Source organism: Stomoxys calcitrans, chromosome 3 (assembly GCF_963082655.1).
Source record: "Stomoxys calcitrans chromosome 3, idStoCalc2.1, whole genome shotgun sequence".
Lineage (NCBI taxonomy): Eukaryota > Metazoa > Arthropoda > Insecta > Diptera > Muscidae > Stomoxys > Stomoxys calcitrans.
In genome coordinates, this window is record NC_081554.1 from 123,478,838 (window position 1) to 123,499,791 (window position 20,954).

The 20,954-nt window shown below is 43.2% G+C and overlaps 2 protein-coding genes across 3 annotated transcripts; both read right to left on the reverse strand.

Annotated features, from left to right (window-relative positions):
* Positions 1–438: 438 nt before the first annotated feature.
* Positions 439–3,015, reverse strand: LOC131996129 (uncharacterized). The gene has a single exon (XM_059365580.1). It carries the CDS (start codon positions 3,013–3,015, stop codon positions 439–441), a length of 2,577 nt encoding a protein of 858 aa, XP_059221563.1.
* Positions 3,016–8,267: 5,252 nt separating this feature from the next.
* LOC131996371 (uncharacterized) lies at positions 8,268–17,590 on the reverse strand. Of its 2 annotated transcripts, none has more exons than XR_009397820.1 (3): positions 17,332–17,590; positions 16,105–17,252; positions 8,268–9,168 (listed from the first exon to the last, which is right to left on the reverse strand). XR_009397820.1 is itself a non-coding variant. In XM_059365989.1 (3 exons), coding segments are annotated over exons 2-3 (528 nt in total). In that variant the 5' UTR covers positions 16,107–17,252; positions 17,474–17,590; the 3' UTR covers positions 8,268–8,642. The 2 variants fall into 2 exon arrangements, 1 of the variants encoding a protein (XP_059221972.1); XM_059365989.1 differs by having other exon boundaries at positions 17,474–17,590.
* Positions 17,591–20,954: the final 3,364 nt, after the last annotated feature.

Below are 20,954 nucleotides of genomic sequence, written 5' to 3' on the forward strand. Positions count from 1 at the left end.
CGGTGTCTCTGTCGATTATGAGCATGAGCATCATTTACTGGTGCTCGTTCCACTCTTTGCCTAGCTCGGGATCGTTCCAACTCGTCTCGGCTAATTCGCATCATCGGGTAAAGATGCAGGAGGGAGTGGTGTTCCTGTCGGCATATTTTGCACACATCGTCGGAGGTACACTCGTACGTGCGATGAGATCTGGCGAGACAATTAAAACAGTAGCCATGTTCGCGGACTGCTCGTCGACGAGCCCCTATGTCCATTTCGAGGAACTGGCGGCAAAAACGTAACGGATGAAAACGGTCGCAAATTAGACAGCTATGGATTTCAGGATTTCTGGGAGCCCTGTGAATGTAAATAAATTGAAATATTGCTTTCTTTTGTGGATTAATACTTATTATATCGTTTAGTCCCCGAAGGGCAGACAGTAGTGGAGAATATTAACTTTTAGTCCTGAGACAAAGGTTTCTGGGTCCCGGTCTGGGCTTCGGACAATAAAGGACATATTTTCGTAATATCTCTTGTGATGGTCCCGTTTGCTGTACGAACATCCACCACTCGAACCAATCCATCACTCCCACAATGTACGGCCTTTATCCGGCCAAGTCTCCATTCACATGGGGGTAATTGATCATCCTTGATAACAACAAGTTGATTAGGTTGAAGGTTATCCTGAGGAGTTTGCCATTTATAACGGCGCTGCAGTTCCTGCAAGTACTCGGTCTTCCACCGTTGGGCAAACTCATGTTGTTGGGCTTTGAGTCTCTCCCATCGATCTGAATACGTAATTCCGTCAGAAACACTCTCTGGCGCGGCAACTAAAGGTGATCCTCGTAGAAAATGACCTGGAGTCAAGGCCAAGACGTCAAGGGGATCATCGGTCATTGGGGACAAAGGTCGGGAGTTAAGCACCGCTTCAATTCTCACAAGAAGCGTCGAGAATTCCTCGAACGTGTATTTATGACTTTGAGCTACTTTGCGAAAATGTAGTTTGAAGGACTTTACACCTGCTTCCCACAGGCCCCCCATGTGGGGCGCGTTCGGGGGAATGAAAGACCATTGAAATCCGTGGGCTGCGTATTTCTCTATTAAATCCTTGGGAATTGTATTCAAAAACCGATGGAAATCGTATCGTAATTTCCTTTCCGCTCCGACGAAATTAGTCCCATTGTCGGACATTACTTTCTTTGGAAGACCTCGTCGTCCAACGAAGCGGGTGAATGCCGCCAAAAAGGATTCGGAGGAGAGACTTGAGCATAGTTCCAAGTGGATCGCCTTCGTGCTAAAACATACAAAGAGGCACACGTAGCCTTTCTGATAAATAGCCTGTCTCAAGTTGGAAGATTTAACAGAAAAGGGACCTGCAAAGTCTAAGCCGGTAAAGGAAAATGGAGGAGAGAATGAGCTACGCTCCATGGGAAGAGCGGCCATCAATTGAGATTGAACGTTTCGTTTATAAATAACACACGTCTTGCAAAGACGAATACATTTCTTAATTGTAGATCTCAATCTAGAGACATAATACTCTTCACGAATTGTCCTCATCATAAGGCTATTCCCTGCATGCAGTAAAACGATGTGTATATAGGATACATACAGTCTGCAATAGTCAGAGCCGACTGGTAGAATGATGGGGTGGCGTTCGCTAAACGAGAGGTGAGAATTAGCTATTCTTCCATTCACGCGCATTATCCCCTCATCATCAATATAGGGATGAAGAGGATAGAGGGAGCTCTTCCTATGAACCTTTAGTGTTTCGTTCAACATCTGGTATTCGCGAGAATAGTAGTTTCGCTGCGTCATTCGAATAAGACGTTTTTTTACATCTGCGAACTCCTTACATGAGATTTCCACGGCTGCGAAACGTTCCCCCGTTCTGCATGCCCTGGAGAACCGTAGAACATATGCGATTATCCTAATAGCCCTGTCCCAACGTGAAAACCTCCTCAGCAGATCCTCAGCATCACCAACAATGTGAAAGCAGTCTAACCTTCTCGCTTCCGGTGGATCTTCCAGCGGAATAGACGATTTCGGCCATTCCTCTTCCGGGTCCCCAAGCCATTTGGGCCCATGCCACCAAAGGGAATTGTCCCTGAGATCTGGTGGTGAGCAACCACGAGATCCTAGATCGGCAGGGTTCTCACTAGACCTGACATGGCGCCATGCAGAATTCCCTACGTTCCGAATGATCTTCGCAACTCGATTTGCCACAAAGGTCTTCCATGTATGTGGAGGTTTCCCCAGCCAACCTAACGTAATGGATGAGTCGCACCAGAAATAAAGTCCAAAATTATGAAGGGGCAGATCATTGACAACATGTTTGATTAATTGGGATAGTAACACTGCGCCACAAAGTTCTAAGCGGGGTAAACTCAGGGGGTCGATTGGGGCTACTTTGGTCTTGGACACCAAGAGGTGGGTCCGCACGGAATCGCCTGAATCTATTCGTATATAAACAACAGCACAATATGCCTTCTCGGAGGCGTCACAGAATCCATGAAGCTGAGTCTTATACAGTGGAGCAAAATTCACCCATCGAGGAATTTTGATCTGAGATGTATAATGGAGCGATTCTACGAACTGATTCCACTTCAGCAGGGTACCTGGTTTAACATTCTCATCCCATCCGGTGCCCTCTAACCATAACTGTTGTAATATTATCTTTGCCTGGATGATAATTGGGGATATCCATCCTGCTGGATCAAATAACTTAGCCACCGCCGACAAGATTTGGCGTTTCGTAATCGAGAGTGAATGTCCAGGAGGATCAATTCTATAAGAGAAGCCGTCCTCAAGTGCGTTCCATTGTACGCCCAGCGTCTTCGTACCACTGGTCTCGTAAAACTTGAGAAACTTCGAGTCCAAGACCCTATCCTCAGGAACTGAGTTGAGAATCTCCGAGCAATTCGAAGTAATCTTCCTGAGTTGAAACCCTGCCGAGTTCAATAACTCAATCAGCTGTGTCAACGATTCGATTGCCGATGTGGAGTCGTGAGCTCCCGAGAGCACATCGTCAACGTACATATCCCACGGCAATCGTTACTGTTGAATGGACTGACCTTCCAGCCACATCGTTTGTTGTTGAATAGACTTATCCCAACAATTTTGAATTTATATTAAGATCTCAATGAAGTATTTGAACTATGATTAATCGTAAGAAACCGTTAATGAGTAATAGATTAGTATGTTCCAATGTAATGGATTAAAAGATAGATTGGAATTGATTAAATAAGAAACCGGTACTAGTAATGATGAGTGGCAACACTTCTTTGGAATATGGAGGTAGCCTGCGAGCTACGAGCCGAGTTTCTTTCTTCTTTGGTTAGCAACCGTCATCGACTAGACATCTCACAAGAAAATAAAACCGCTCATGAAGAAGAATTCTACATTTTGTTGTTTTGTTTCCACTACTACCCAGCGTCTGTAAGTATACCGGAACGGGAATAGTTTCAAGAAGTGAACCTGAGTTTCACCAAATCCAATTCACATCAACGGAACCTGAGTTCTCAATTATATTCAACAAGCATCGTTTAAGAGCCTTAGTTCAAAACAGTATAAGATTAAATATGGCCCTTCGACCCTACCTTGGCCATCCTCTTTAAAAATACAGTCCACAAGCAAAAAACATTGGTGCAATAAATCTCCAATTTGTCAAAAGCTCGAAGTAATCGTTCACATCTTATTTCTGGTGGCACCACCTTTTTCACTATTGTAAATGGTTACTCTGTTTCTCAACATGTCAATGTTGGTACCTACGGTTGTATGAGTATAGCAATAATTAGGAAAAAAGCAAAAAAGACCCAACAACGTTCGCCGCGTGGTTTTAATTTGCTTGGAATTGCTTAAATCGTGTCTAGTGACGGGAAAATAGTGGAAACAGTCACCATCCCGCAAACGCACAAAAATTCTCTCGTGGTATTGGTTTTGGCTCTTATGCATGGTTATATTTATTTGCTTTGATTGTTTGCAACAGCATAATTGCCAGAAGGAAAAAGCAATTCGACAAAATAATTCGTACAGAAAGGGGAAAGTTTGTAAACGTATCCGTATATTGATTGTACGAGAAAACTGGCGGAAAACGCATTTTGCCTTTTTTGTATTAGTATTATGTCCCATACTAAGTTTACCAATTTCAGGTTATGGTGAAGAAAACGTGACCATAAGTACCGTGCAAGGAAATTTTCTGCTTAACGTGCTTCACAACACCTTATCCGTATTCGGAGGCTTATTGCTAGTGCTCCCCGCACCTCATTACAAAAGCGCGGTCATAGCGCGCCCTTCTTCAGATATTCGTTGATTTTCAGTACTACCCACCAATCGACACTGGGAAAACTCGCGGACAAATACGAGGTTAATAGGTGCCTCAACGCTTGCAGCCTACTCAAACACGGAAAGTCAACATTAACTCAAAGGGTACTCTGACTGCAGGAAAATTCATGTCAACAGAACTAAGAAAAATTAAACTTGCCCTTGGAAAGAAGCTATCAACGCAACAGTATCCTCCGGCCACACAAACCCGACAGTATTGGTAGCCAGCTCCCTCTACTAAGAGCGTTGTACACATTTAATTCACCATCCAGTGACTGAAAGATAGTTCTGTGGATTCTCATTTAAAACCGTGTCACCATACTGAGGGACGTGTTCTTATCTGTGAAGCTAGCGACAACCGAAGCTCCTGTCATTATAGTCATTCCCTCACATGAAGCCAGCATTCACCGCCAATCTGAGGCGAGAAGCTATCTCAACTGCCAAGCCTACTTTCGTCGCATAGTTCGCCTCATCTTTATATACAGAAACAAATTTTCACCTGCGACATCTATCGGTGGCTAGCAACCTAGTGAACCAACTCGAATCGCCTTAGCTACACATTTCTCATTCACCGTGAAAGTTGACACCAATCACGCCTTTGATGACAAACCATCTCCACCTAATTTGATCGCATGGTGTGCTCCATCAGTATCTACCAGAAATAACGCATCCACCACGAGCGTTTTTTCATTACTTTGAATCAATCGGAATGCACATCTGCCATTCACCGTGAAGCTGACACCAGAGTCCACAAGTGCCGTCTCACACGTGTTTGCGGCGAGAAGCCACCATCTCATCAGCTAAGCCTACTTTCATCGCGTAGTTTGGCACATCGCTATCTACAAGAAATCGCTCGGTTACCAGCGACATCTTCCAGTGCCCAGCGGAGATCGTGAATACCACCAACTAATTCTTTGCTACATATATCGGAGAATTTCACCGCACGAGACCGGGTAACTCCACCCAACGAAATAATGTAAGTCACATTTTTTGTTTCTCTTTATTATTCCATTGTGTTCCACATTAACACTCACGGTGGTCAATACAAGCCACAATTAATACTGTCACGTTTTCGGTCAAGCGCCCTAAGCTATGCTACGAATTTGAGAACCATCAAATTGAGATTCCTATTTCGCGAATCAAATATTGGTCCCGGCGACATATCTGACACATTTAAGACTAGTGCCGCCTTACTTATGTTATCTCTGAAAAAAAAAAAAAAAACTATTTTGGAATATGATCTAATGTAGATTACATTACCTATGCCCGACATAGTGCATATGTTGAGCCATTGGATACACTTCTTATTGCGAAAAGTCGTCGCAATCCCAATTAGACGATATTCAGAGGAAAAATGAGGTGAAATATTGATCTCAAACCTATTTTTTTTTGCCATTCACCAAGTTTCCCCTACATGTATACATACATATATCTCTATATGGTTTATCTCTACACGAATTTATTAGATTGTTTCATCAACAATGAAGGTTATAAACATTGTATATTGAAACAAATTGACTCATATTTAAAATACTCGTTATACCAAAGTTTACCTATACATATATCACTATATAATTTCTCTTCACATATATCTCTATATGATTACCTCTACAAGAATTTATACGTTTCATCAAGAATGAAAGTAATAAACATTCTACAAATAAAGCAAATTAGATCGATGTTTGAAATATAAGAAACTCGTTTTTTTTAACTGTTTGCCACTACTTGGATTTGCATTATCATTCCACTTTCGTGCCTTTGGGATATCTTGTGCGGTCAATTTGGGGAAACGAACAAAGGACTGAGGCTTTAGTCCGATTGGGAAGTCACCAAGGAGGATTTGTCTACATTAATCGTAATTTACTCACACTCGATTTCGTTTATTTTTCTATCTTTCTTCCTCGCGCTGAGGATTTCTCTAGATGTAACATACCTTTATCTGTCGGTACAGAGTTGGCATCCCCCGATTATAAGGTAACCCTACCTATGATTTATGTCGAACAGGCCAGGGTTAGAATTGGCTTTTCTACGAACTTCTGAGTTGGACATTGTATATATTATCACACCGTGATATTTACTGGATTGTTGATCGCTTTTGAAGATCATAACCCCTGGTTAGGCCCAGAGTTGTATTGACTGTTTGTGTCGTCCTCAGCGGATCGAGGCAAGACATCAGGAAGCTGCGTGTAGGCCCTCGACGCTCCAGGCGACTTGTTAAGGTTAATTTTTTCCCCCTTTCATAGCACACGACTTTAGGTCCCTATCCCTTGTACACTTTTTTCGACTCCTCTGCGCAGTATCAGGACACGGGATTTGTTCTCTATTTTATCATCAAGGCAATAAGAGGTGCTCCTGGATCTGGGATTGGTTTGGTGCTTTTTTACGTCTTTGAGATCTGAAATGGCGAATTTGCAGGGTGATTTTATATTCGACTCTGACGATCTGGTCATGTATTGTGCGGATTTCGATAATACACCGGATGCGGACCACACGGATACATCCTTGATAGTTGCGTTGCAGGATTTACAGGAACGATGGGCGAATGTTCAGGCGTCTTATAGAAGGATTTTCACGACGAAGGACGAGAAGTTGTCCGATGAATTCCAGGCCTCGGCTAAGGAGAAGTACAGGGTCTGCACATCCAGTTTTCACTCATGCAAGGCCAAAATGATGGACCTACAGAGAATCTTTTTACCAATTCCGGCTGAATCGCGTGCTCGGATACCCTCTAAGGATTCTGAATCCCCCTCGGGATTCAGCTGTATCAAGGTCCCACCTTGTGATACTCAGGATTTCCAAGGCGGGTATGAGGAATGGCCCTCATTCCGTGACATATTTACCGCTGTATACATTAACCACCCCAGACTATCTCCTGTCCAGAAGCTTTATCATCTTCGTCTGAAGGTGAAAGGTCCGGCTGCAGGAATCGTCAGGAAGTATCAATTGTGTGACGAGAATTTTGAGCTGGCATGGGAGGCATTGCGTTCCAGGTACGAGAACAAGAGGGTGCTTGTCGACAACCAGCTAAGGGTTCTTTTGAATTTGAAGGTTATATCGATCGAAAGTAGCGAGGCTCTACAGAGGATTCAGAGTAACATTAATGATTGTTTGGCCGCTCTTAGAACTCATGACATTCCGACTAGGGACTGGGATCCGATATTGGTGTATTTATGCTCAAGTAGATTGCCGCATGAGACTTTGTCGCTATGGGAACAGTCCCTTCATTCCCACCGGGAATTGCCGACTTGGTCTCAAATGGATAGATTTCTTTCCAATAGGTACGAGGCTGTGGAGAGACTGGACGGCATTCATGGTCCCAGGTCCTCGCCTAAAAAACCTTCGGAAGTGAACACATTTAAGACCGAAGGCACCCCGTAATCCCGATGTAAACTCTGTGAATTGAATCATCCCTTAAGGGATTGCTCTAGATTCAGGGAACTGAATCCCACTTCCCGCAATCAGTTCGTGACCCAGAATAATATTTGCCTCAATTGCCTTTCGTATAAACATATCAGGAGAGATTGCAGGAGCAAGTTTGTGTGCCTCGAGTGTAAGAGGAATCACCATACGTTACTACATTTTCCTAGACATAGATCGCAGGGTGACATGAATACGGGGGAGGCTGAGGTTCAGTCAACCGGTTCCAACTTTACAACGACATCGACTGACACCAGTCTCACTGAAGCACCTATTTCTGAGGTCGCTCACGATGCCGATACGTCTCCTGTGGTGCGGACATCGGCCCATTTTTCTTCTCCTGAGAACGCGTCTTCAGATGATAAACTTTTATTTAATCTTATACTGTTTTGAACTAAGGCTCTTAAACGATGCTTGTTGAATATAATTGAGAACTCAGGTTCCGTTGATGTGAATTGGATTTGGTGAAACTCAGGTTCACTTCTTGAAACTATTCCCGTTCCGGTATACTTACAGACGCTGGGTAGTAGTGGAAACAAAACAACAAAATGTAGAATTCTTCTTCATGAGCGGTTTTATTTTCTTGTGAGATGTCTAGTCGATGACGGTTGCTAACCAAAGAAGAAAGAAACTCGGCTCGTAGCTCGCAGGCTACCTCCATATTCCAAAGAAGTGTTGCCACTCATCATTACTAGTACCGGTTTCTTATTTAATCAATTCCAATCTATCTTTTAATCCATTACATTGGAACATACTAATCTATTACTCATTAACGGTTTCTTACGATTAATCATAGTTCAAATACTTCATTGAGATCTTAATATAAATTCAAAATTGTTGGGATAAGTCTATTCAACAACAAACGATGTGGCTGGAAGGTCAGTCCATTCAACATGCTCCCCGCCTTGGGCAGAAAGGCCAATTATTCAGGTGTCCAGAGCTTCGGTCACTCGTTTTAGGGTTCTTATGGCCAATTGAATCATGTACCGAGGTACAGATGATCTGAGACCTTCGACATTGTTTCTGCCCATCGGTGCTCGGACGATAAGTCTTCTCGCTCTACGCCTCTCTTCATCAAATTGTCGTCTCGCTTCCAGTCTATTGGGGTCTTCATCTCGGTGTCTCTGTCGATTATGAGCATGAGCATCATTTACTGGTGCTCGTTCCACTCTTTGCCTAGCTCGGGATCGTTCCAACTCGTCTCGGCTAATTCGCATCATCGGGTAAAGATGCAGGAGGGAGTGGTGTTCCTGTCGGCATATTTTGCACACATCGTCGGAGGTACACTCGTACGTGCGATGAGATCTGGCGAGACAATTAAAACAGTAGCCATGTTCGCGGACTGCTCGTCGACGAGCCCCTATGTCCATTTCGAGGAACTGGCGGCAAAAACGTAACGGATGAAAACGGTCGCAAATTAGACAGCTATGGATTTCAGGATTTCTGGGAGCCCTGTGAATGTAAATAAATTGAAATATTGCTTTCTTTTGTGGATTAATACTTATTATATCGTTTAGTCCCCGAAGGGCAGACAGTAGTGGAGAATATTAACTTTTAGTCCTGAGACAAAGGTTTCTGGGTCCCGGTCTGGGCTTCGGACAATAAAGGACATATTTTCGTAATATCTCTTGTGATGGTCCCGTTTGCTGTACGAACATCCACCACTCGAACCAATCCATCACTCCCACAATGTACGGCCTTTATCCGGCCAAGTCTCCATTCACATGGGGGTAATTGATCATCCTTGATAACAACAAGTTGATTAGGTTGAAGGTTATCCTGAGGAGTTTGCCATTTATAACGGCGCTGCAGTTCCTGCAAGTACTCGGTCTTCCACCGTTGGGCAAACTCATGTTGTTGGGCTTTGAGTCTCTCCCATCGATCTGAATACGTAATTCCGTCAGAAACACTCTCTGGCGCGGCAACTAAAGGTGATCCTCGTAGAAAATGACCTGGAGTCAAGGCCAAGACGTCAAGGGGATCATCGGTCATTGGGGACAAAGGTCGGGAGTTAAGCACCGCTTCAATTCTCACAAGAAGCGTCGAGAATTCCTCGAACGTGTATTTATGACTTTGAGCTACTTTGCGAAAATGTAGTTTGAAGGACTTTACACCTGCTTCCCACAGGCCCCCCATGTGGGGCGCGTTCGGGGGAATGAAAGACCATTGAAATCCGTGGGCTGCGTATTTCTCTATTAAATCCTTGGGAATTGTATTCAAAAACCGATGGAAATCGTATCGTAATTTCCTTTCCGCTCCGACGAAATTAGTCCCATTGTCGGACATTACTTTCTTTGGAAGACCTCGTCGTCCAACGAAGCGGGTGAATGCCGCCAAAAAGGATTCGGAGGAGAGACTTGAGCATAGTTCCAAGTGGATCGCCTTCGTGCTAAAACATACAAAGAGGCACACGTAGCCTTTCTGATGAAGTTTCCTTTCCGCTCCGACGAAATTAGTCCCATTGTCGGACATTACTTTCTTTGGAAGACCTCGTCGTCCAACGAAGCGGGTGAATGCCGCCAAAAAGGATTCGGAGGAGAGACTTGAGCATAGTTCCAAGTGGATCGCCTTCGTGCTAAAACATACAAAGAGGCACACGTAGCCTTTCTGATAAATAGCCTGTCTCAAGTTGGAAGATTTAACAGAAAAGGGACCTGCAAAGTCTAAGCCGGTAAAGGAAAATGGAGGAGAGAATGAGCTACGCTCCATGGGAAGAGCGGCCATCAATTGAGATTGAACGTTTCGTTTATAAATAACACACGTCTTGCAAAGACGAATACATTTCTTAATTGTAGATCTCAATCTAGAGACATAATACTCTTCACGAATTGTCCTCATCATAAGGCTATTCCCTGCATGCAGTAAAACGATGTGTATATAGGATACATACAGTCTGCAATAGTCAGAGCCGACTGGTAGAATGATGGGGTGGCGTTCGCTAAACGAGAGGTGAGAATTAGCTATTCTTCCATTCACGCGCATTATCCCCTCATCATCAATATAGGGATGAAGAGGATAGAGGGAGCTCTTCCTATGAACCTTTAGTGTTTCGTTCAACATCTGGTATTCGCGAGAATAGTAGTTTCGCTGCGTCATTCGAATAAGACGTTTTTTTTACATCTGCGAACTCCTTACATGAGATTTCCACGGCTGCGAAACGTTCCCCCGTTCTGCATGCCCTGGAGAACCGTAGAACATATGCGATTATCCTAATAGCCCTGTCCCAACGTGAAAACCTCCTCAGCAGATCCTCAGCATCACCAACAATGTGAAAGCAGTCTAACCTTCTCGCTTCCGGTGGATCTTCCAGCGGAATAGACGAGCCATAGCCATTCCTCTTCCGGGTCCCCAAGCCATTTGGGCCCATGCCACCAAAGGGAATTGTCCCTGAGATCTGGTGGTGAGCAACCACGAGATCCTAGATCGGCAGGGTTCTCACTAGACCTGACATGGCGCCATGCAGAATTCCCTACGTTCCGAATGATCTTCGCAACTCGATTTGCCACAAAGGTCTTCCATGTATGTGGAGGTTTCCCCAGCCAACCTAACGTAATGGATGAGTCGCACCAGAAATAAAGTCCAAAATTATGAAGGGGCAGATCATTGACAACATGTTTGATTAATTGGGATAGTAACACTGCGCCACAAAGTTCTAAGCGGGGTAAACTCAGGGGGTCGATTGGGGCTACTTTGGTCTTGGACACCAAGAGGTGGGTCCGCACGGAATCGCCTGAATCTATTCGTATATAAACAACAGCACAATATGCCTTCTCGGAGGCGTCACAGAATCCATGAAGTTGAGTCTTATACAGTGGAGCAAAATTCACCCATCGAGGAATTTTGATCTGAGACGTATAATGGAGCGATTCTACGAACTGATTCCACTTCAGCAGGGTACCTGGTTTAACATTCTCATCCCATCCGGTGCCCTCTAACCATAACTGTTGTAATATTATCTTTGCCTGGATGATAATTGGGGATATCCATCCTGCTGGATCAAATAACTTAGCCACCGCCGACAAGATTTGGCGTTTCGTAATCGAGAGTGAATGTCCAGGAGGATCAATTCTATAAGAGAAGCCGTCCTCAAGTGCGTTCCATTGTACGCCCAGCGTCTTCGTACCACTGGTCTCGTAAAACTTGAGAAACTTCGAGTCCAAGACCCTATCCTCAGGAACTGAGTTGAGAATCTCCGAGCAATTCGAAGTAATCTTCCTGAGTTGAAACCCTGCCGAGTTCAATAACTCAATCAGCTGTGTCAACGATTCGATTGCCGATGTGGAGTCGTGAGCTCCCGAGAGCACATCGTCAACGTACATATCCTTTCTAACAATCTGGGCCGCTTGGGGATAGGAGTCCCCCAAATCTTGAGCCAGTTGATTCAAAGTCCGTATGGCCAAATACGGGGCACAGTTCACTCCGAAGGTAACTGTCTTCAAGGCATAGTCCCGGATAGAACTGGTAGGAGAAGGACGAAAGAGTATCCGCTGAAAATCCATGTCATCCTCATGAACAAGTATCTGACGATACATCTTCTCTATGTCGCCGTTGAAAACATACTCAAAAAGTCGCCATCTCAAGATCAGGGTCATGAGATCCGATTGAAGTGTGGGGCCCACATGCAATACGTCGTTGAGTGAAATCCCGGAGGAAGAGCGCTTCGAAGCGTTAAAAACCACGCGCACCTTTGTACTGGTACTCTGTGGTTTAATCACCGCGTGGTGGGGAAGATAGAATGATCCGAAGGAGCCATTAAGAGGCGTTTCCTTCGACGTCACGGGCTTCATCTGGTCAAGATCCAAATACTCCCCCAAAACTCCATGGTACGTCTCACTCAGTCGTGGTCTCGTCCGAAGGGATTGTTCCATTCTTGCATATTGCAACAAAGCCTGTGTTCTCGAGTGTCCAAGAGGCGACTGGCCCTGATATCCTTCCTTAAATGGAAGTCGTACGACGTAACGCCCCTCCGCATTCCGCACCGTAGTATTAAGGTAGAGAGACTCGCAGAACTCGTCAGCAGTCGAAGGAGCGCGTCTGCCTGGAACTTCCTCCTGTTCCCAAAATAGGCGCAGTTGGCGGCCAATCGTATCATCAGTCACGTCAGTGGCCTGAATGGAAAAAGATGCGACAGACTGTGCAGGTACCGGTCCGCTAACCACCCAGCCGAATATGGTAGATTGTATCAACAGAGTCTCACAGATCTTCCTAACACCATGGAGAAGGATATCAGGTAGAATGTTACTACCCAAGAGTAAGTCGACCTGGCCTGGGAGGTGGAATTGAGGGTCCGCCAAGTCCAGGTCTTGGAAATCGGTAGCCCTAATCTTCTCTGCAGGAATGAAGAAATTGGGTAGGAGACGGGTAATCTTCGGAACCACAATAGCTTGAGTATCTATTGCGACGTTGTGGGATTCTGAGAAAAGGGAAATCGAGCAAATATGACTAGAATTTGCCACAACTAGGCCGCCAACGCCGCGGATTTCAAAATTCCTATTCTCCGTTGGGAAAAAAAAAAAATGCTCGGGCCTTAAAGGTATCGCCTCTATGTCTGATGGTAACGATTGCCGTGGGCAATAAAGTATTATCATCTGAAGACGCGTTCTCAGGAGAAGAAAAATGGGCCGATGTCCGCACCACAGGAGACGTATCGGCATCGTGAGCGACCTCAGAAATAGGTGCTTCAGTGAGACTGGTGTCAGTCGATGTCGTTGTAAAGTTGGAACCGGTTGACTGAACCTCAGCCTCCCCCGTATTCATGTCACCCTGCGATCTATGTCTAGGAAAATGTAGTAACGTATGGTGATTCCTCTTACACTCGAGGCACACAAACTTGCTCCTGCAATCTCTCCTGATATGTTTATACGAAAGGCAATTGAGGCAAATATTATTCTGGGTCACGAACTGATTGCGGGAAGTGGGATTCAGTTCCCTGAATCTAGAGCAATCCCTTAAGGGATGATTCAATTCACAGAGTTTACATCGGGATTGCGGGGTGCCTTCGGTCTTAAATGTGTTCACTTCCGAAGGTTTTTTAGGCGAGGACCTGGGACCATGAATGCCGTCCAGTCTCTCGACAACCTCGTACCTATTGGAAAGAAATCTATCCATTTGAGACCAAGTCGGCAACTCCCGGTGGGAATGAAGGGACTGTTCCCATAGCGACAAAGTCTCATGCGGCAATCTACTTGAGCATAAATACACCAATATCGGATCCCAGTCCCTAGTCGGAATGTCATGAGTTCTAAGAGCGGCCAAACAATCATTAATGTTACTCTGAATCCTCTGTAGAGCCTCGCTACTTTCGATCGATATAACCTTCAAATTCAAAAGAACCCTTAGCTGGTTGTCGACAAGCACCCTCTTGTTCTCGTACCTGGAACGCAATGCCTCCCATGCCAGCTCAAAATTCTCGTCACACAATTGATACTTCCTGACGATTCCTGCAGCCGGACCTTTCACCTTCAGACGAAGATGATAAAGCTTCTGGACAGGAGATAGTCTGGGGTGGTTAATGTATACAGCGGTAAATATGTCACGGAATGAGGGCCATTCCTCATACCCGCCTTGGAAATCCTGAGTATCACAAGGTGGGACCTTGATACAGCTGAATCCCGAGGGGGATTCAGAATCCTTAGAGGGTATCCGAGCACGCGATTCAGCCGGAATTGGTAAAAAGATTCTCTGTAGGTCCATCATTTTGGCCTTGCATGAGTGAAAACTGGATGTGCAGACCCTGTACTTCTCCTTAGCCGAGGCCTGGAATTCATCGGACAACTTCTCGTCCTTCGTCGTGAAAATCCTTCTATAAGACGCCTGAACATTCGCCCATCGTTCCTGTAAATCCTGCAACGCAACTATCAAGGATGTATCCGTGTGGTCCGCATCCGGTGTATTATCGAAATCCGCACAATACATGACCAGATCATCAGAGTCGAATATAAAATCACCCTGCAAATTCGCCATTTCAGATCTCAAAGACGTAAAAAAGCACCAAACCAATCCCAGATCCAGGAGCACCTCTTATTGCCTTGATGATAAAATAGAGAACAAATCCCGTGTCCTGATACTGCGCAGAGGAGTCGAAAAAAGTGTACAAGGGATAGGGACCTAAAGTCGTGTGCTATGAAAGGGGGAAAAAATTAACCTTAACAAGTCGCCTGGAGCGTCGAGGGCCTACACGCAGCTTCCTGATGTCTTGCCTCGATCCGCTGAGGACGACACAAACAGTCAATACAACTCTGGGCCTAACCAGGGGTTATGATCTTCAAAAGCGATCAACAATCCAGTAAATATCACGGTGTGATAATATATACAATGTCCAACTCAGAAGTTCGTAGAAAAGCCAATTCTAACCCTGGCCTGTTCGACATAAATCATAGGTAGGGTTACCTTATAATCGGGGGATGCCAACTCTGTACCGACAGATAAAGGTATGTTACATCTAGAGAAATCCTCAGCGCGAGGAAGAAAGATAGAAAAATAAACGAAATCGAGTGTGAGTAAATTACGATTAATGTAGACAAATCCTCCTTGGTGACTTCCCAATCGGACTAAAGCCTCAGTCCTTTGTTCGTTTCCCCAAATTGACCGCACAAGATATCCCAAAGGCACGAAAGTGGAATGATAATGCAAATCCAAGTAGTGGCAAACAGTTAAAAAAAACGAGTTTCTTATATTTCAAACATCGATCTAATTTGCTTTATTTGTAGAATGTTTATTACTTTCATTCTTGATGAAACGTATAAATTCTTGTAGAGGTAATCATATAGAGATATATGTGAAGAGAAATTATATAGTGATATATGTATAGGTAAACTTTGGTATAACGAGTATTTTAAATATGAGTCAATTTGTTTCAATATACAATGTTTATAACCTTCATTGTTGATGAAACAATCTAATAAATTCGTGTAGAGATAAACCATATAGAGATATATGTATGTATACATGTAGGGGAAACTTGGTGAATGGCAAAAAAAAATAGGTTTGAGATCAATATTTCACCTCATTTTTCCTCTGAATATCGTCTAATTGGGATTGCGACGACTTTTCGCAATAAGAAGTGTATCCAATGGCTCAACATATGCTCTATGTCGGGCATAGGTAATGTAATCTACATTAGATCATATTCCAAAATAGTTTTTTTTTTTTTTTTTCAGAGATAACATAAGTAAGGCGGCACTAGTCTTAAATGTGTCAGATATGTCGCCGGGACCAATATTTGATTCGCGAAATAGGAATCTCAATTTGATGGTTCTCAAATTCGTAGCATAGCTTAGGGCGCTTGACCGAAAACGTGACAGTATTAATTGTGGCTTGTATTGACCACCGTGAGTGTTAATGTGGAACACAATGGAATAATAAAGAAAAACAAAAAATGTGACTTACATTATTTCGTTGGGTGGAGTTACCCGGTCTCGTGCGGTGAAATTCTCCGATATATGTAGCAAAGAATTAGTTGGTGGTATTCACGATCTCCGCTGGGCACTGGAAGATGTCGCTGGTAACCGAGCGATTTCTTGTAGATAGCGATGTGCCAAACTACGCGATGAAAGTAGGCTTAGCTGATGAGATGGTGGCTTCTCGCCGCAAACACGTGTGAGACGGCACTTGTGGACTCTGGTGTCAGCTTCACGGTGAATGGCAGATGTGCATTCCGATTGATTCAAAGTAATGAAAAAACGCTCGTGGTGGATGCGTTATTTCTGGTAGATACTGATGGAGCACACCATGCGATCAAATTAGGTGGAGATGGTTTGTCATCAAAGGCGTGATTGGTGTCAACTTTCACGGTGAATGAGAAATGTGTAGCTAAGGCGATTCGAGTTGGTTCACTAGGTTGCTAGCCACCGATAGATGTCGCAGGTGAAAATTTGTTTCTGTATATAAAGATGAGGCGAACTATGCGACGAAAGTAGGCTTGGCAGTTGAGATAGCTTCTCGCCTCAGATTGGCGGTGAATGCTGGCTTCATGTGAGGGAATGACTATAATGACAGGAGCTTCGGTTGTCGCTAGCTTCACAGATAAGAACACGTCCCTCAGTATGGTGACACGGTTTTAAATGAGAATCCACAGAACTATCTTTCAGTCACTGGATGGTGAATTAAATGTGTACAACGCTCTTAGTAGAGGGAGCTGGCTACCAATACTGTCGGGTTTGTGTGGCCGGAGGATACTGTTGCGTTGATAGCTTCTTTCCAAGGGCAAGTTTAATTTTTCTTAGTTCTGTTGACATCAATTTTCCTGCAGTCAGAGTACCCTTTGAGTTAGTGTTGACTTTCCGTGTTTGAGTAGGCTGCAAGCGTTGAGGCACCTATTAACCTCGTATTTGTCCGCGAGTTTTCCCAGTGTCGATTGGTGGGTAGTACTGAAAATCAACGAATATCTGAAGAAGGGCGCGCTATGACCGCGCTTTTGTAATGAGGTGCGGGGAGCACTAGCAATAAGCCTCCGAATACGGATAAGGTGTTGTGAAGCACGTTAAGCAGAAAATTTCCTTGCACGGTACTTATGGTCACGTTTTCTTCACCATAACCTGAAATTGGTAAACTTAGTATGGGACATAATACTAATACAAAAAAGGCAAAATGCGTTTTCCGCCAGTTTTCTCGTACAATCAATATACGGATACGTTTACAAACTTTCCCCTTTCTGTACGAATTATTTTGTCGAATTGCTTTTTCCTTCTGGCAATTATGCTGTTGCAAACAATCAAAGCAAATAAATATAACCATGCATAAGAGCCAAAACCAATACCACGAGAGAATTTTTGTGCGTTTGCGGGATGGTGACTGTTTCCACTATTTTCCCGTCACTAGACACGATTTAAGCAATTCCAAGCAAATTAAAACCACGCGGCGAACGTTGTTGGGTCTTTTTTGCTTTTTTCCTAATTATTGCTATACTCATACAACCGTAGGTACCAACATTGACATGTTGAGAAACAGAGTAACCATTTACAATAGTGAAAAAGGTGGTGCCACCAGAAATAAGATGTGAACGATTACTTCGAGCTTTTGACAAATTGGAGATTTATTGCACCAATGTTTTTTGCTTGTGGACTGTATTTTTAAAGAGGATGGCCAAGGTAGGGTCGAAGGGCCATATTTAATCTTATACTGTTTTGAACTAAGGCTCTTAAACGATGCTTGTTGAATATAATTGAGAACTCAGGTTCCGTTGATGTGAATTGGATTTGGTGAAACTCAGGTTCACTTCTTGAAACTATTCCCGTTCCGGTATACTTACAGACGCTGGGTAGTAGTGGAAACAAAACAACAAAATGTAGAATTCTTCTTCATGAGCGGTTTTATTTTCTTGTGAGATGTCTAGTCGATGACGGTTGCTAACCAAAGAAGAAAGAAACTCGGCTCGTAGCTCGCAGGCTACCTCCATATTCCAAAGAAGTGTTGCCACTCATCATTACTAGTACCGGTTTCTTATTTAATCAATTCCAATCTATCTTTTAATCCATTACATTGGAACATACTAATCTATTACTCATTAACGGTTTCTTACGATTAATCATAGTTCAAATACTTCATTGAGATCTTAATATAAATTCAAAATTGTTGGGATAAGTCTATTCAACAACAAACGATGTGGCTGGAAGGTCAGTCCATTCAACAGGAACTAAGTCCCGTCGCAAACGGCCAAACGGCAACAAAATTGAAAATGAGTCTAAAACTTTTTATCTGTTCATCTTAGCGGTACAAAATGTTCCAGACATTTGTAAAGAAGGACTCTGCTGTAGGTCCGGAGGCCATCATAGCGAAGAGGTTAACATGAACGCCAATGACGCTGAACTCCTAAGTTCGGATCCCGGCAAGAACATAAAGAGAAAATTTCAGCAGTGGTTATCCTCTCCTGAAGCTGGCTACATTTGTGAGATACAATGCCATTTGAAAAAATGGTTTGGCAGCCATGTAAAAACTTCTCCCCAAAGAGGTGTCGCACTGCGGCACTCCGTTCGGACTCGGCTATAAAAAGGCGGCCTATTATCATTAAGCTTAAACTTGAATCGGACAGCACACATTGATGAGAGAGAAGTTTGCCCTGTTCCTTAATGTTCATGGGCAAATTTTCATTTTGGTGCTGTAGGCCCATATCTTTAATACAGGGTGAGATATAGAGCATCAAAAGTAGACCACTTTTGATACTTTTGACTTTCTAAACTTTCTGGGGGCCAAAACTTTTGATCTACTACTCAACCGACTTGTTGAGATCTATAAGAGAAAGTTTGCATTATGTAATATGCCATCGTGTACTGTGTGACGCGGTTTTTTTTTTGAATAACTCCGTCAATTTTTAAGCTACATACTGCAAATTTAACTCAAATTTCACTCGAAATATGCCTCATTTAAAAGGAAATTTCAAGCCTTTCCAACGATGCATAAAATATTCCTCAATTCTTTGCATTCTATCTACTCTAAAATGCGTCTAGACTTTATTGAACTCAATGTAAAAATCACTCCTTGTGAAATGGAACCTTATATGGGGCCTACACTTAAACATTCATCGATTTGTGCATGATTTCCAATATAATGCATAAGACCAAATAGGTCAACCGCCAGAGTTTAAACAAATAAGAGCGTGCTAAGTTCGGCCGGGCCGAATCTTATATACCATGTTTCGCATTTGTCGAGTTCTATGCGCGGCATCACTTTTTAGGCAAACAAAGAATATTGAATAATAACTGTTATGCTATTGGAGCTACATCAAGTTATGGTCTAATTGGAGCCATAAATGAATGCTGAGCATTGCAGAAGTCATTGTGTAATATTTCAGTTCATTCGGATAATAATTGCGCCCTCTCAAGAAGTCAAGACCCAAGATCGGTTTATATGGCAGCTATATCAAAACGTGGACCGATTTGAACCAAACACCACCTGCAAAATTTCAGTCAAATCGGACGAGAATTGCGCCCTTTAGAGGCTTAAGAAGTCTAGACCCAAGATCGGTTTATATGGCAGCTATGTCAAAACATGGACCGATTTGTGGAAAATTTCAAGCGCGTTGCTTTACTCATTCGAAAGTTAGTGTACTTTCGACGGACAGACGGAAAGCTAGTTTAGTTTAATCTGATCATCCTTGAATAAAAAAAATATCCATAGGTATATACCTGCAGAACATACTTGTGTTTAGGTTTGATGCAGACAAATGCAAATTGCTCGCAATGTCGGATTCCCAGGGACCCAATGAATGTGTAATAAACCTATCTATAAAAATCTTTTTCAACCAGGTTAATAATCATAGAGATAAGTAAAACTAAGGCACTATGGACCATTTTTTTAGACTGTGTCTGATACTTGAAATGGTTCACCAGTGTTGATTAAATGTATAATGACTAAATATTTGAACAAAATCCACATTTTCTTCATTCTATTTTGTCGAGGGGTAAAGAACATTGATAAGTTATACTGAAGTATTCCGCAATTTCAGAAATTGTATGGAACACAAGGAACATCAACAATGAATCGAAATCATACGCGGACCCATTAAATGAACTTGTAAACACCTTTGACCACATATTTGGAATATGGAATAAGACCAAATAAAGTCGCTATAGACAAATAGAATGTTCATTCGCAAAAATCAACTTTTTCAAATGCATGGTTAAAATCGGATCTATTAATTGAAATTAAACAGTTGGTTCCCGGGCGGCCCAGTAAAACATACGACGAAGTTACGGAGAAAAACAAGATTAATTATTGGCGGCACATCCACTAAATTTCTTTTGTTTAAAATACGTTCAAAACGGTATTGTTGACAAGTAAAAAGGCGTTAAGTTCGGCCGGGCCGAACTATACCAATCTATATATATTCTAGATCGTCTCGACGTTCTGAGCCGATCTTGCCATGTCCGTCCGTCCGTCTTTTCGTCTGTCCAAATCACGAAAGCAGTCGAACGCGTAAAGCTAGCCGCATAATATTTTCCACAGATACTTAGTATTGATGTAATTCATTGGGGATTGTAAGTGGGCCATATCGGTTCGGATTTAGGAATGGCTCCCATATAAAACGTTCTCCCGATTAGACTTTTCGAGCCCCTGGAAGCCACACTTTTTGTCCGATTTGGCTAAAATTTTACATGTAGTGTTCTGTTATGATTTCCAACACATATGGTCTAAATCGGTCTTTAACCTGATAAAGTTCCCATATAAACCGATCTCCCGATTTGACTTCTTTAGCCCTTGCATGCCGCAATTTTTGTCCGATTTGGCTGAAATTGAGCATG

What these genes read in the sequence shown, in the direction of transcription:
- LOC131996129 (XM_059365580.1), bottom strand. Translation starts at nt 3,015, where the DNA reads ATGTACGTTGACGATGTGCTCTCGGGAGCTCACGACTCCACATCGGCA.